Source organism: Lactuca virosa, chromosome 3 (assembly GCF_052849685.1).
Source record: "Lactuca virosa cultivar CGN04683 chromosome 3, Lactuca_virosa_CGN04683_v6, whole genome shotgun sequence".
In the NCBI taxonomy this organism is placed as follows: Eukaryota; Viridiplantae; Streptophyta; class Magnoliopsida; order Asterales; family Asteraceae; genus Lactuca; species Lactuca virosa.
The window spans coordinates 340,669,115-340,684,481 of NC_136428.1; the positions used below are offsets into that span (position 1 = coordinate 340,669,115).

A 15,367-nucleotide genomic window follows, 5' to 3' on the forward strand; every position below is an offset into this window, starting at 1 on the left:
GATACAAGTGTTTTACGTCACTGCTAATCAAATCATGCACTAACTACATTATTGTGTAGTAGTTTATCTTTGAGGGTCCTCTTTTATTTGGTGCTTGTCGAGGAATCTTCTTTAATAATAGCTTTTCCATTATTATTTTCGGTAGTAGAGGCTACATTGATGGTTAAGCATCTTTGACAATTGTATTTGTTAGTGCTTTTTTAGAGCGTCTTATAGATGTCTGCCACGTGTTCGCCGATTAAGTCTGGCTTTAATAGGGAGTTTTGGAAGGCTAAGAACAGTTGTTCGTCGGCCAGAGAAATCTCTTTCCTGTATTTGCTATAGATTAAGGTCTTTTCATTGGTATCATATCCATTGACAAAGATCTTGTCATCTGCTGAAAAACTGAAAACTTTATTGATAAAGATTTCAATTCTAGATTTTGCTAGTTGGAGGATATCGACTCTTTCAAGCTTTTCTTCCATGGCTTTGCGGGGCAGATAGGTTTTTTGCTTACATATACCTATCTGTACTAAATGATGAGGATGAGACTTTAATTCATCCTTGCCATTCCAATATGGGATGCTACTGTTGAATTTTAGAAAAATGACTTGATCCTTTTTGCAACATCTTTTTATTGCTTTTGTAAAGCTTTTAGAGAAAAGCTTTATTTCCTACAGGTTTTGACTAGGATAGATTGTTTTTACCAATCCTAGTTGAAATGCTTCATACACTTGTAAAGAGTTGGCATTTTTGTAGAAATTGTAGCGACTTAAATTCTTCCCATCAATATTGGAGATTTTTCTTCTACAAAATTTTATTCTGTTGCACTTTGAGCATACCTGTAACAATACTCGAAGTCTTTTATCTTGATTTCTACTAGGAGGTCAGGTGTGACTTCTTCAGTATTCTTGGGAGTTCTTCTTGAAGGCTTCCAAGAATGGTTTTGGAAATTTTGGTAGAATTTAAGGCTAACTTGAATGTGTTAGGTCTTAAGGTTTCCACTGCAATAATAAGCTGTAGTTTTGAACACCTTTCAGATCTTGTATATTGATCTGCAGCTATCTTGGATTCAAGAAAGTTATTAAACTTTTTGTGTTTACTATTTTTAATTCCTTTTGTTGCCTTTTTGGCGATATTCCAGTCTTCAAATATACCAACGTTGGGTCCATTGAATATAACGTATTATGGTTTTGAATTTTTATTAGGAATTTGTAACAATTCCTCTGGGATTTAAATTCCCTTATCAGGTGATCCTGATCCTGAAGATGAACCTTCAGTGTTTGGGATTTGAATTCCCCCGTTGGGTCTTAGATTAAAGTCTAAGGGTGTAACCAACATTATTGGAGTTTGTACTCCTTTCTGGATTTTTGGTAAATCCACAACCTTCAACGGATTTGTTGAATCTTTTTATAGAGTCGTTTGCTCAGGACTAGATGTTTCTTTTCTTTTTAAAGGAGGTGAAACATTTACCTCTTGTTGTTCGATGTTCTTTTGAACACTTACATTTTCTTCTTGACTCATAGGAGAGGAAGGAGAAGAAAGTTCATTTTGATGTTCAGACATAAATAGTCTTACAGTTTTTAATTGGTTTCTGAAGAATTCCAATTCTTGCTCAATAAGAGCTTGTTTGAGCATAAGCTCTTGTTCTTTCTCCATTTGAGAAAGGCTATGTACATGTAGTCCAAATTATGGACTGAGGTTAAAATCTCTTGGGTCGTTAGACCACCAAAGTATAACGCCAAATGGCTTTGATTCCTGCATGAAAAGAATATCAAACCTGATTAGTTTTTCCGTTGGGATTCTCGAGTTAAGAAGTCTGCAAAGATATTATTTTCTTCTTTATTGTGCTCTACTTCGAAGCTATATCTGGAAAACCACATTTGCCATCAAACTAGTTGACCTTGTTTGTTATCTCCAAAAATGTTATTTCTTAGAAAATAAGCAAAGTTTTTTGTTATCTGTTCTTACTGTAAAATATATAGGTGTTGGATAGATTGAAAACTTTTCAATTACCCTTTTAACGACAACATATTCTTTTTCATTAGAATGGTAATTTCTTTCAGCATCCTTAAAAGATCCTGAGGTGTATTTGCAAATTATTTCTTTGGACTGATCCTCCGAATTTATTTGCTTTAAGGATTCCTCCCCAATAATTATCTGAAGCATCAGTTTCGATAATAATTTATCATCTATATTAGGATGATATAGAGGTGAAAACTCTTTTCGGTTCTTTTTTATTTTTGCCATATAGCTAGAATCATTTTCAGACCATGACCAAAGGACATATTTCTTAACTTTGCATTGTAAGAGGCTTCTTATTTTTGCAAGTTTAGGAATGTAGTACGAAACATAAGTTAAGATTTCTAAAAATCTTTGTAACTGTTTTTTATCTTCAATTTTATTAGGAAATTTATGAATATTTTCAAAGATATGATTTTGAAGACGATGATTTCCTTGTTCTATTTCTAATCCAAAAAAATTATTTTTTCTAACTGAGTAAATTTTTTTTTCAAACTGATTGTTATCAATTTCTCCTCCATTTTTAAGGGCAATACTTAACTCTTTCTTAAATTGATCGGAAGGTTTATTATTTTTTGATATATCTTTAGAAATATCTTTTTGAATTCCAAAATAGTAATTTATTTTGAGTGTATTTAACCAGCATCTTGCGACAATCTGATTTATATTGTTATAAAGGTTAGCTAGGGTTTGAACGCCTACTTTTCTTGAAGAAGAAAAAACATATATATTTTTTTTCTGAGCACGATCATCAAGATTTTTAAGTCTCAATGATTTGCCCTTTTTGTAAATATGAGGAATGTCTATCTTACTCAATAAAAAAAGAGTCTTTTGTCTAACAAAAGATTTTTAAGTCTCAATTATTTACCCTTTTGTAAAAGTATGTCTTCTAGAGTTGATAATTTAAATTAAACGACCAGCCAACTAAGCAAAGTAATAAATAAGTAAGATAGACCTTCCTTATATTTACAAAAAGGGTAAATCATTGAGACTTAAAAATCTTGATGATCCTACTCAGAAAAGAGAATATGTTTTTTCTTCTTCAGGAAAAGTAGGCATTCAAACCCTAGCTAACATTTGTAACAATATAAATCAGATTTTCGCAAGATGCTGGTTAAATACACTAAAAGTAAATCACTATTTTGGAATTCAAAAAGATATTTTTAAAGATATATCAAAAAATAATAAACCTTTCAATTAATTTAAGAAAGATTTAAGTCTTGCCCTTCAAAATGGAGGAGAAATCGATAACAATCAGTTTGATTTTTTTTTCACTCTCTACCTTTATTTTTTAAAAGCTTATCCTCTCTATGATAAGCTATTATCCATTTTGAATCAGTGTCTGATTCTGTATTCAATCAAACATATAATTGATGTTATAATGAAGTGAATAACAGATGATGAGATGAATTAATTAGATAAGGATCAAAAGATGTTATACGAACCCGACTTGAGTGAGGTGACAAAGGGCGTGCACGCAGATGAATCCTGAATCTGTGTCATTGATGAACATATGAAGGGGAAGGAAGGGATCGACGGCTAAAGAGTCGACGATGGATACTCTAGTGAGGATCGACAACGGACTGAATGTGAAGCAATGATGAAGTATTGAAGGTCGTATGGAGTCTGGAGAGAACCGCGAGCGGAGTAAGAAGCGGGAACTGGGAAGGATCAATCAACAAAGAAAGAAAATTGAAACGTCATTTACTCATTACGTGATTTACGTGAAAAGATGATACAGGATACTAACCGTACATGCCTACACGGATTGATGGATACAATAAGTCGATATTTATACAATTAATACATATAATAATATAAATATATATAACATATTAACGGGGACCCGTGGGGGTTTCGGGACGAGACTACACACCCCGCCCCGCCCCTGAATTTAAAACGGAGGTTAACCTTGTCCCGCCCCAATTTTTTAAATAATTACCCCTCATACAGGATTGAGGTCCCACATGACTTTTGACATCCCTACATAGAAAGGCATAAAATCTGTCTTTTTTAGTCTTTGCCGAAACGGTCTTTGGATCTGCCGTAGACCGGTCTAAGACCAAATCAGATTTTTGGTTTGGATTTGGGTACTTTTCGGACCGACTTGAGACCGCTTTAAGACCGGTGGTAGTTGAACACAAAGAATGACATTGGTCTCGGTCTAATAAGAACTCTAATTAGAACTGACTACCTGGTTTGGCCCGAGTCTAATAAAGAACTGGGCTAGAATTGGATTGTCTGGTTTGAACTTTTTTTTTTTTTTTTTTTTTTGTCAATATCTAGAACTTGACCATCAGATAGTCTTTACTACACACAACTCGTAAAAACCTCACCGCCAAACCACACCATATGGTCTTGTAAATGTATACATAATAATATAATATAGATTACCTACTTAATATTTATAAAACATCACTTTTTTTTGTTTTTTTTTAGTTACAATTAACTAAAGAGAAGCCAAGAAGCGGAATTTCATTTTCGAAGTTTCAAAACTTACGAAATATGATTATAATCAGGATCGAATTGGCTATAAATCCCTTTTATATTTGTGGTTAACTAATTATAATCCTAAAGAAATGACTATAATCAATTAGGGCAGACCATAGCCATGTGTGGGGTTTACAACCGTACAAGGTCTATATCCTTTAGTATAAGCGATGATTAGTGACAGATCACTATTGGTAACAATTTTTGTTAATTTTATAATATATGTTGACTTATAACAATTTTTGTTTTAACTAATTTTATAATATATGTTGATTTATATTACTGATTATTGTTTATATATAAAATATATATTTAGGGGCTGATTTTTACTTTTCGCACAGTGCCTTGAAAATCAATGGACCAGCTGTGACTATAATTCATCCGTTTTGTGGTTTTAAACCCACACTATACCTATTGCGGTTTATAAACCAAGCTGAACCACATTGAAACCAAACCATAGCTAAAACTGCAAAGCACATCAAACACAAAAACCAAACGAAGCTAAAAACCGATCTATGCACTTTTCGGTATAGTTTCAACTAAAAATCATGTAAACTGCACCACACCCACTCCTAAAATTATAGATATATGATAATTTGCTAACTTTAACTTATATAATCAGTTTTGTAGACAAAAGTTTTCTACCCATTTCTCTTTTAAGTAAAGATTATGAGAACAACTTTGTCATGAACTTCTGTTACGGTATTCACTATTCACGTTAATAAAAAAAGTGTTAAATTTGCAATAGGTACAACTTCGTCGAGTATCTTATTAATTACAACAATAACATTTAAATAAATTAATATATGTTATATCTATAAATAAGTTATCTATATTTAAACAAATTATATAAATATTACATTATCTGAAAACATTATATATATATATATATATATATATATATATATATATATATATATTTTAAAGCGCATGGAAGGTTTCAACTGAAAACTTTCCATGTTTATAATTTTAACACTATATTTTTACTCTTTCTTAATTTTGCCACTAAAGTTTTAACAAACTTTTTCTTTTTATAATTTTGCCACTTTATTTTTACTTCTTCATATTTTTGCCACTAAACTTTCACTTTTACTTCTTTAAAACCCTTTTTCTTTATTCTTTTATAATTTTACCATTTTATTTTTACTTTTTTATAATTTTGCCACTAAAATTTCAACAAATCTTTTCTCTTTATAGTTTTGGTACTTTATTTTTACTAATTTTGCCACTAAAGTTTCAATAAACTTTTTCTCTTTATAATTTTGGCACTTTATTTTTACTTTTTTATATTTTTGCCACTAAACTTTCACCCGTGCGTTGCACGGGCCTTTTCCTATTATAATTAACTCTAAACGAGTGACATCCATGTACTGAATCGTTAAATGAATAAAGCCCAAGTTTACGCACATTGGTTCACTCATGGTATGGACCCAAGGAGTGCACATCCTATATATTATCGTGTGTATTGTCGAGATTAAACTAGGGATTTTTCCCTTTCTATTCGATATTAACAAAAAGGAAACAAACATAAATTGCAATATACAATATTCTTATACTGCACTACAAGACGACACAATTCCAAGTTACAAAGTTGTATATTCAACCACTAAATCAACTGTAAAGTTACATATTCTGAGTAAAATGTGAGAAATTTAAGCACCTCTAACCTCGTTTTACAGGCCTTTGAACATACGACTTGTTGGGGTCTTCTGTCTTAAGCTTTGGTGGCCGGATTTCCCCTTTCTTCACCTGCATCTCACAATCAACACATGTTGTAATTATTTTTCAACTTAAAAAAAAAGGAAAATTTAAAGAAAAAAAAATTACCTTCTTTCCTCCTTTCATGAAGTCCCTCCAACTGGAAACCTGGTTCAAATAGGAAGGAAGCCAAAAGGATTTAGGGTTAAAAGGGGACAACCCCTCATTTATTGTAAAGTAGCAAAAATGTAATTACTCTATTTTTTCATTCCATTTTCTTAAGTGTGTTGTCATTTTTGTCAAATATTTTTTAACTAATTATAAAATATTTATCCAAATACTGAAATACAAACCCTATTTTCCCTTGTTCCTTCCCACTGCTCCTCATGTTCACGCTTTCTTTTCCACATCTCTTTGGATTCTTCCTCATCCTTCTTCAATCTTCCTTCCTCCTCTGAAATCTACACAAATTCCATATTTTCTTGGAGTTAACAGATTCTAAATAATATTATAACAAGCAATTTGTAATAAACAAAAAAATGAAAGTAGATTGGTAATATTTCCATATATAATAAGAATAGGTTAATTACAAATATACCCTCATCTGCATTTTCCTCCTGCGCCATTCTTGGTCAGTTAGTAGTTCCCGAACCTTCAATTTTAGCTGAAGCTGAAAATCATCTGATTTTTCATATTCTTGCTCGTATTTTCCCTACAAAAAAACTCAAACAACAATAAGAATATAATATCATAATCTGCATACATCTACATTTTCAGAAAATCATAATATGTTAACATTAATTTCTTGCGAATTAAATAAATTGGAGATCCTGACATGAATGAGAAATTAAATTATTTACTTTACCTCATCAACTAGTGACTTCAGCTTAGATGCAGTGTCTTTCTTCAGTTGTTTTTTCCTTTTTGCTCTAAGTTCTTCTGCAAATTCAGTCAAAGTAAATTATAAATATACTCATGAGAAAATGAAGTAAAAAATTTATATATTACAACTTACAAGGGAAAATTTGTAAAAAGTTAAGTCAGACACCTCATAAACATTCTAATTTTGTATCATAAAGTTTCTTTTAGAGATATTGTTTGATCATGGCAACGTTAATTGTTATCTACTTATAAAACATACAACAGAACAATCATTACAAATTTACAAATACACTACCAATAATCATGAGATGCCAGATATGATACAACAGAAAGACATTAAATTTAAACACATGAACATAAATAAAAAAATGTGGGGTTATTACAAACCTCTTGCTGCATTAATTTGGTTTACAAGATACTCTCTTTCTTGTGGATCAAGTAAAAGTTGTTGGGCTTTTGCAAGTGCTGCATTAAAAGATAAGTCACTTTTAGTAATTGTATGAACAAAAGAACAAGCAATAAATAATAATGGGCAAAGAAGCATAAACAAACTTTTGTTACACAAATTCTGTAATGACTAATGATATACTTAATTGTTTTTTTTTGGACTGAATGGACAATCTGAAAATGGAAAATGACAATTTTACCCTTCTGTCTAGAAGTGATGCTATATAATAACTGAATGTTTATTTGAGGATTAGGTTATAGACTGAAATTGTAAATGAACATGATAGAAAAAAAATTAAAGATTAAATAAAATTAACTACATGATTAATAATATGTAACAATACCTAATTGTTCTTGGGAATAAGACGAGGGTAGGAGAAAGAATGGGATAATTCTTATTTCTTAGGGAAGAAAATTAGTGAGTTTGAATAAATTAAGAAAAAAAAGAATTTGGTAAAAGGGTAGCAGCGTTAAAACATGAGGTCTTAATAGATAAAGTCACTCTCCTCTCACTTAACCTATTAAGTTCATGTGTTTATATTAAGTAAAAAAAAACATCACTAAAAAAAACACCTTAATGAAACTAAAGCTATCAAAATTTTCATCATACATACCAGAAAAAGCTTCTTTTGCTTGGGGATGTTTGCATTTGTCAGGATGCACAAGCAATGATAACTGCACAGATTATTAAAGGTGTCAAAAATGGCAAATTTAGGAACTTTCAAGCACCAAAATGAGAATCTTAATTGATGGAGACAATATGGATAAAAGTTATCACCTTACGATATTGCTTTTTCACTTCTTCTGGAGATGAATCAAATGGTAGATTGAGATACTCAAATGCATTTAGCTTAAAGCATGAAAGAATCCTGTGAAAATTGTTTCAAAAAGCATGTATTAGGTCATGAATGATATAAAGCCTCAAGTTGTATTAGACATGAAGTAAACAAAATATGATGTGTGTCTAGAGGTAGTATTGTATACACATAGTTGTTTCTTTTTTGGACTAAATGACCATTTTACCCTTCTGTTTAGAAGTGATGCTAAATAACAAACGGATGTATGCATTATGTCAACAAGGAACACCCTAATATGTGTCTGGATTTAGTCCATTAAGTCAAAAAGAAACAGCCAATAAGTATCCCAAGTGTTTCCTAGTCTAATGGTGATCCTAATATTCCCTGATATTCATAATTGATAAAACAATACAAATTTATGAACAAATACCAAGCGATAACTCTAGAAGTTTCCATCAATGCAACTATCTTCCTAACTAAAAGAAAATAGTAATTTGAATGGAAATGATACCTGAACAATATTGTATCAATAGTTTAATTCTCATTTGTTTACACAATCCAAAAAAAAAAGATCATATTTTACATCCTTCAATGAACCTCTTATGCGATTGCTTAATTCCTGCTTATTTGATCAAGTGCTTGAGGGTCTCCACCTAATGCTTTTTAGAACACTATTAAATATTGTTCCCCTTGGGCAAAATCCATCATTGTTATAGTTCTAATCTTAGATGAGGTTGAGGTTGGCAATGAAACAGAATCATTCAGGATTTCATTTGTTAACATGTCATAACTTGATCTTAAATGCAACATAGTATCAGCTGAAGCTCCATAGACAGTTTCAACAGAAACATGATGCAAAACCAGATCGAGGTCAAATAAGAAGTTTTATGTGTTCAACTTAGGTCTTAGGGTTCTAAATGACTTTCTCATGTTGAATTTAGCATTTTTTACAGTGTTCAACAAGCATTATACTTATCCTACATGTGACTAAGGAAACATATATACACACCTATCCAATCAAACGAACAACTAGTTTGTATGTACGCAATTTCAAATGATAACCAATAACACCTGCTAACAACGATTACTTCCTCCTTTAAGAACATTTTATCCTCAATTTCAAATACAACTCATGGCATCCATAGACACTTCCAAAACCAAGACAATTTAATGTGAACAGTACAATTGATTAGAGAAATAAAACAACAAAAACATATAAGACAGGAAAGATATAGATAAAAGGTCAGAAGGGATACCTAGCGACTTCATTGTCTCGCTCAACCTCGCTCACTTCGGCGTAGAAGTTCTTGAGGAGCAAATCGTCGTCGATTGATGATGTATTGGCTTCTCCCATCGCTCCAATTTGCTCCACCCCTTTTTTTTCTTCTTGGGTTTCCGGCGATTTTGGTCGGCTTCGCGTATAATGAATAAATCATTGAAAGGGGTATTAGAACCGGAAACTTTACACTTAAAACCCTTGGATAACCAAATTAACAAAACGACCCTTGTATTTAGATGTACATTGAAATTATAGGATCATGGTTTTGCAGCAAATTCATGATGGTCCAATATTTTAAATTCAATACCAAAATGCACGGGTATACAAAAAAATATTATTAAAAAAAATTGTTATCAACTACAATGATCATATATAAAAGCTAGTTTGTTGGTCCCTTACCACATCATCAATAATAGTAGTGTAAAGAACAAAACAAATATTGTTGAAAATAATTCTTTATTGATGAATAATAGTTTTGTAATCTGATAACATACCGTACTCTTTGATAACTTTCACAAAGAAAATTATCAATTATATATAAGTAAATACTTAACAAAACTCTAGTATTGCATAAATATTAGATATGGTCCTTAAAGTAATCCCTATAGAACATATAACCTTATGATTAAACTTGGAAACTCTATCTTCAATTGACCCTTATCACGAAGTATCAGAATCTTGACTTGTAGTGCAAGAGTCAAGTATCATGTTTTCATGTATTTAAAAGCATCTGATGAGGCCATCAACGTTCATGGGGTACCCAACCCGACAAATGAGCAAAAAAGGCTGCCTGGTTACCTATCCGAAAAAGTCCACTACCCAACTTACCAGAGTAGATAGAAGGCTAGGAATATACACACCAGACGGAGACCTTCATCTAACCACAAAATATATCCCTGAAGTCATGCCCTATGTACAAATATGCTAGATAGATTAAATATAAAAGTACACAATACAATTTATATTTAAATCAATTAATACAACTGAAAACCGAAAAAAAAGGTTCTCACAATCTCTAAGAACCCCCTATATATACAAAGACAATTCACACGATAAGATTATCTCTTTTTTCTCATGTCGTGAGTTGGTTGTAATTAACAACTTATTACTGACTTAAACATCAGAAAGCAATAATGGGATGCATCCCGGTATAACTCATGCCGTCTTGTTTATGTTGCTAGGACCTAACTAAGATCAACCTTAACCAATCACAACCAACCACGATGAATACATGAGACGCTTAAAAACCACCGACGGAAGTACGTAACATCATTGGTGCCATCCGTAATTAGCATCGATTTAGCACGGTAATCCTACACACGCCCATGGCAGTAAGCAAGAAAAAATCATGCCAAATCAGGAACATACGAAGGATAAACCTTACTACAATATACGTAACGGTGACAAACCATTGAGAAAACATACCGAAGACTTTTCGCAAGACACAATTACAAGAGAGATACATAATGTAACGTCTCCAAAATATAAAGTAAAGTTTTTATTTTTACATAAATCAAACCAACCAAAATCCATTTCATAAGATCCGCATAGTTCCAAATGTAGTTTTCAAAAAAGACATCAGAGTATCATAAAACGATAGTACGGAAACTCCAGTAGATGCGATGCAATCACGCCTTACTCTTCCTTGTTGTGATAAAATACTTGAAACATTTAAACTTAAAGTCGAAAGCACGAAGCTTACTGAGTTCCCCATAATACCGTATACCAATACGGGCCCCACCCAAACGTACATAACGGGCCCTGCCCAACATGCATAACAGGCCCCACACAACTTGCATAGCGGGCCCCACCAAACATGCATTACAGGCCTCGCACAACATATATAACGAGCCCCACCCAACATACATGCAAGAGTCACAAAGACAATTTAGCATTCTATACAATATAGTGAGAGGAATCACCTGGACTACTTAACAGAAGCTCAACAGCTACCTCAACAACAAAATAGCTAATCCAAGCTACCTAATGCCAAATTGAGACCATTCCTTAGCCAAATACTCGATTCTACCAAAGTTTGATCAAAATTCAAACTGATCAAAAAGTCAACGCTCAACGGTTACCGCCCTGTGGAGAGTTCATAACCGCAATGTGGCCATGTCCAGAAAAAACAGATGTGTTGCAGCGCAGCACCACATCGTGGGCTTTCCTTGGCCATGTCGTGGTTTTGAATTTTGATCAGGAAGACTTTTCTTCATTAAGAGCTTAATCCTTACAGATCAAGCCTCATAACATCAAATCTGGTACTTAATAGCTTCATAATGGATAAAGTTTCCAACTTTATCCATTAGGATGACCCAAACAACTAAGATCTAAACTTTAAGTCTCAAAGAGTCCAAGAATGCATCTTTCTTGACTTAATCCATTAAGTTCAAGGCTCCAACTTTCATATCTGAATCAACATGATGTTTAGATGGATAAAGTTTCCAACTTTATCCATAATAATGCCACAAACTTCCAAGATCTAAAACCCTAAGATAAGAAATATCTAAAAAGCTACTTTTTTCATTCATGGAGTAATGAGAGTTCTTGCACACACTCTTTACTCCACCAAATCACTAGATCTAAACTTTAAGCATGAACTAAAGCTCATGGAGTTCTTCAAACTCCATGGAACAAATCACAAAGGGACCAAAACTCATAAAAATGTACAAAAACACCAAATACTCATAGAACTAATGATGAAACTGTAACAGCCTAAATTTCCAAAAAAAAAACTTATTTTAAAATAATGAATTCATTTCCATAAGTCATAAAATTCCAATCACAATTTTTTTCGAAATCCAGAACATTAGATAAATTATTCATAAAATCAGAGTGTCCCAAAACAAGATGCTAGAGAGTGCATGCCGCGCCATCGCGCCGGGCCCTTGCCCTTAGATCCTGAAGTACCTGAAACAACCAACAAACTATAAGCTAATGCTTAGTGAGTTCCCCAGAGCATACCCCACACAATCCACATAATCACATAAACCATATTAGCTATATCAGCTACAAATACCACATAAGCCATGCATACAAACATATAAGGATGCCCTGGAAACCCTCCAAGATCTTACACTTGGTGCCACTGGAACCCCCACGTGGTCTTAACCCACTGCCATGGAAACCCCCACATGGTCTTAACTACCTGCCAGGGGAACCCCCATATGGTCTTCACTAACTGCCATGGGAACCCCCACATGGTCTTAGCTAACCAAAGAAATATCATGCGAGCTAAACATACAAACATACTAGGATGCCATGAAAACCATCCAAGGTCCTTAGGTCCTACACCAAATGTCATGGGAACCCCCACATGGTTTTAATCTACTGTCACGGGAACCCCCGGGGTCTTCCATGCAAATGTCATACCAACATAACACATAATCCACTAACAATCCATATATCACATAATGGGCTGACCTTAGTTCCTTTAACCCATTGGTATGGTGGGGAGACTCACCTCTCAAGAACTGCTGAATCTGTAAAATCAAATCCCAACTCACGACTTCGGGCTCAACCACCTACAACCACCCTGCAACTAACTTCAACAAAACCCCGAATTAACAATGATACCCTTGAAGTCAAACTTGGTCAACCCTGGTCTAATGTCAAAGTCAACAGTCTAGGTTAACAGTCCATGTTGACCAAACTCGTCGAGTGTATCTGGCAACTTGTCGAGTTCCTTCAATGTTCCGAAAACCGGGAAAAACACTAGCCAACTCACTGAGTTAACTCATAAACTCGTCGAGTTCACTCAGTATCCAGAAGGCGGGGAAACCCGATCCAACTCGTCGAGTTGCCAGGGCAACTCGTCGAGTTTTCCCAGTCTTAACATATTCAGCCCCTTCCAGTCGAATCTAAAGCCCCAAACTACAGATCTGGTCCCCTATGGTTAAGATGCCACATAAAGTTGCTAGGTTTACATCCATGCAAGGCATCATAGAGCTAAAATGCTCAAACAAAGCTTATCAAGGGACCTAGAGTATGAAGGGGAGCCAAGACTTGATAAAGTTGGCAACTTTAAGTCCACAAAGGCCATGAGATGTCCATATCTGAAGCCATAACTCCATAACATGCCCAAATCCAAGAATGGTTCCAAAATAGGCTAATAATGGCCATAATATTTCAAGGGACGAGATCTAACAAAAGAATAGCCAAGGTATCGACTTTATACCTTAATATAGCTGTCACAACAGAGAAATCCCCGGATCTAAAGCTACTCTCTTCAACTATGCACCACCAACTTCAGCTCCTTCAAGAAACACCAAGGAAACACACTCTTTTAACTCACACACAATGAAAAATAGGATATGAGATACGATTTAGGGTTTCTATGGACTGGGAGGACGATGAGAGAGGCTACCATGCGATTTAAAGCCTTTAAATAGGGTGCAAACCCTGAAAATTAGGGTTTTCCTTTCTAGTGTCTACTCGTCAAGTTGGGGCCTTCCAACTCGTCGAGTAGGCTCGTAGTCCCGCATCCCAAAACGATCCCTACACGACGAGTTGGAGCTCCCCAACTCGTCGAGTTCTAGTCCAAAACCCTAAAATATTAAGAAATAAAGGATACCTGAATCGAGCGTTACAAATCTCCCCCACTTGAACTAGACTTCGTCCTTGAAGTATGTGGACGCAAACAAATCCGGATAGTGCTCTCGCATCTCCTCCTCCGACTCCCATGTCCACTCCGAGCCCTTTCGGTGCTGCCATTTCACATTTACTAACTTCACCTCTTTGTTACGGAGAACCTTAATTTTCCTATCCAAGACCGCAACGGGCCTCTCGATGTAGTTCAGGCTCTTATCCACCTGGATGTCATCCAAGGAAATGACTGCAGTCTCATCTGTGACACACACGTAGAAGGTGTTATGAATCTGGATAAGCTCGTCCGACAGATCCAAACGATAAGCCACCTTGCCCACCCGGGCGAAAATTCTGAATGGTCCAATATATCGGGGCCCTAACTTGCCCCTCTTCCGAAAACTGATGACACCCTTCCATGGTGACACTTTCAGCAAGACGAAGTCTCCCACCTGGAACTCAAGATCTGAGTGACGACGGTCAACATAGCTCTTCTGACGGCTCTGCGTGACTCGCAGCCTGTCACACACTTGATGGATCAACTCGGTAGTCTTAAGCACCACCTCGGTGCTTCCCATGACTCGGTGCCCAACTTCACCCCAACAAACTGGGGTCCTACACCCCCGACCATACTGTTGGGTTTTGAGCATTCTAACACTCCTATGGTGTACATGCAACCCTATAAACCTTGGATCTATGTTTTCTCTATTATACATGCAAATATTAACTATTCCAAGGTTTCATCCTAACTAGCATATTATGAAGCACCTATACTACAAAGTTCTAGTTAGATGACATACCTTTTGATGTAGCTTGATGTCTTCAAGCTTTAAGAGCTTAGCCCCAATAGTGTGGAAGCCTCAAATGGAATCACAAATCACCAAAACACCTTGGAAGAACTTGAGAGAATATTTATGCACACTAAAATCGGCCCACTCTTATTTTCACACACTTGTGCTAATTTTGTGAGCCAAGGACCCCTTTATATATTATGGAGGATTAGGGTTAAACCCTAATACCCATGGCCTTTCATTTCCTAAGATCCATGGGTTAAAGCTCCATGGACTATCCATGAAGACTTAGCCCAACCTAAATGAACTTGGCCCACTACACATATATATATCTAAGAGTCCATATTTAATTAGTTCCTTTTGATCACTTAATTAATTATAAATTAATTCTTGATCAA

The 15,367-nt window shown here is 34.6% G+C and overlaps 1 protein-coding gene across 1 annotated transcript; it reads right to left on the reverse strand.

Moving 5' to 3' along the window:
• Positions 1-5,956: 5,956 nt before the first annotated feature.
• Positions 5,957-9,738, reverse strand: LOC145167486 (Chaperone DnaJ-domain superfamily protein). The gene is made up of 9 exons (XM_079086698.1): positions 9,572-9,738; positions 8,297-8,387; positions 8,133-8,193; positions 7,459-7,536; positions 7,055-7,128; positions 6,788-6,901; positions 6,543-6,650; positions 6,319-6,357; positions 5,957-6,240 (listed from the first exon to the last, which is right to left on the reverse strand). Exons 1-9 carry the CDS (start codon positions 9,667-9,669, stop codon positions 6,154-6,156), a joined length of 750 nt encoding a protein of 249 aa, XP_078942824.1. The 5' UTR covers positions 9,670-9,738; the 3' UTR covers positions 5,957-6,153.
• Between the last annotated feature and the right edge of the window lie 5,629 nt (positions 9,739-15,367).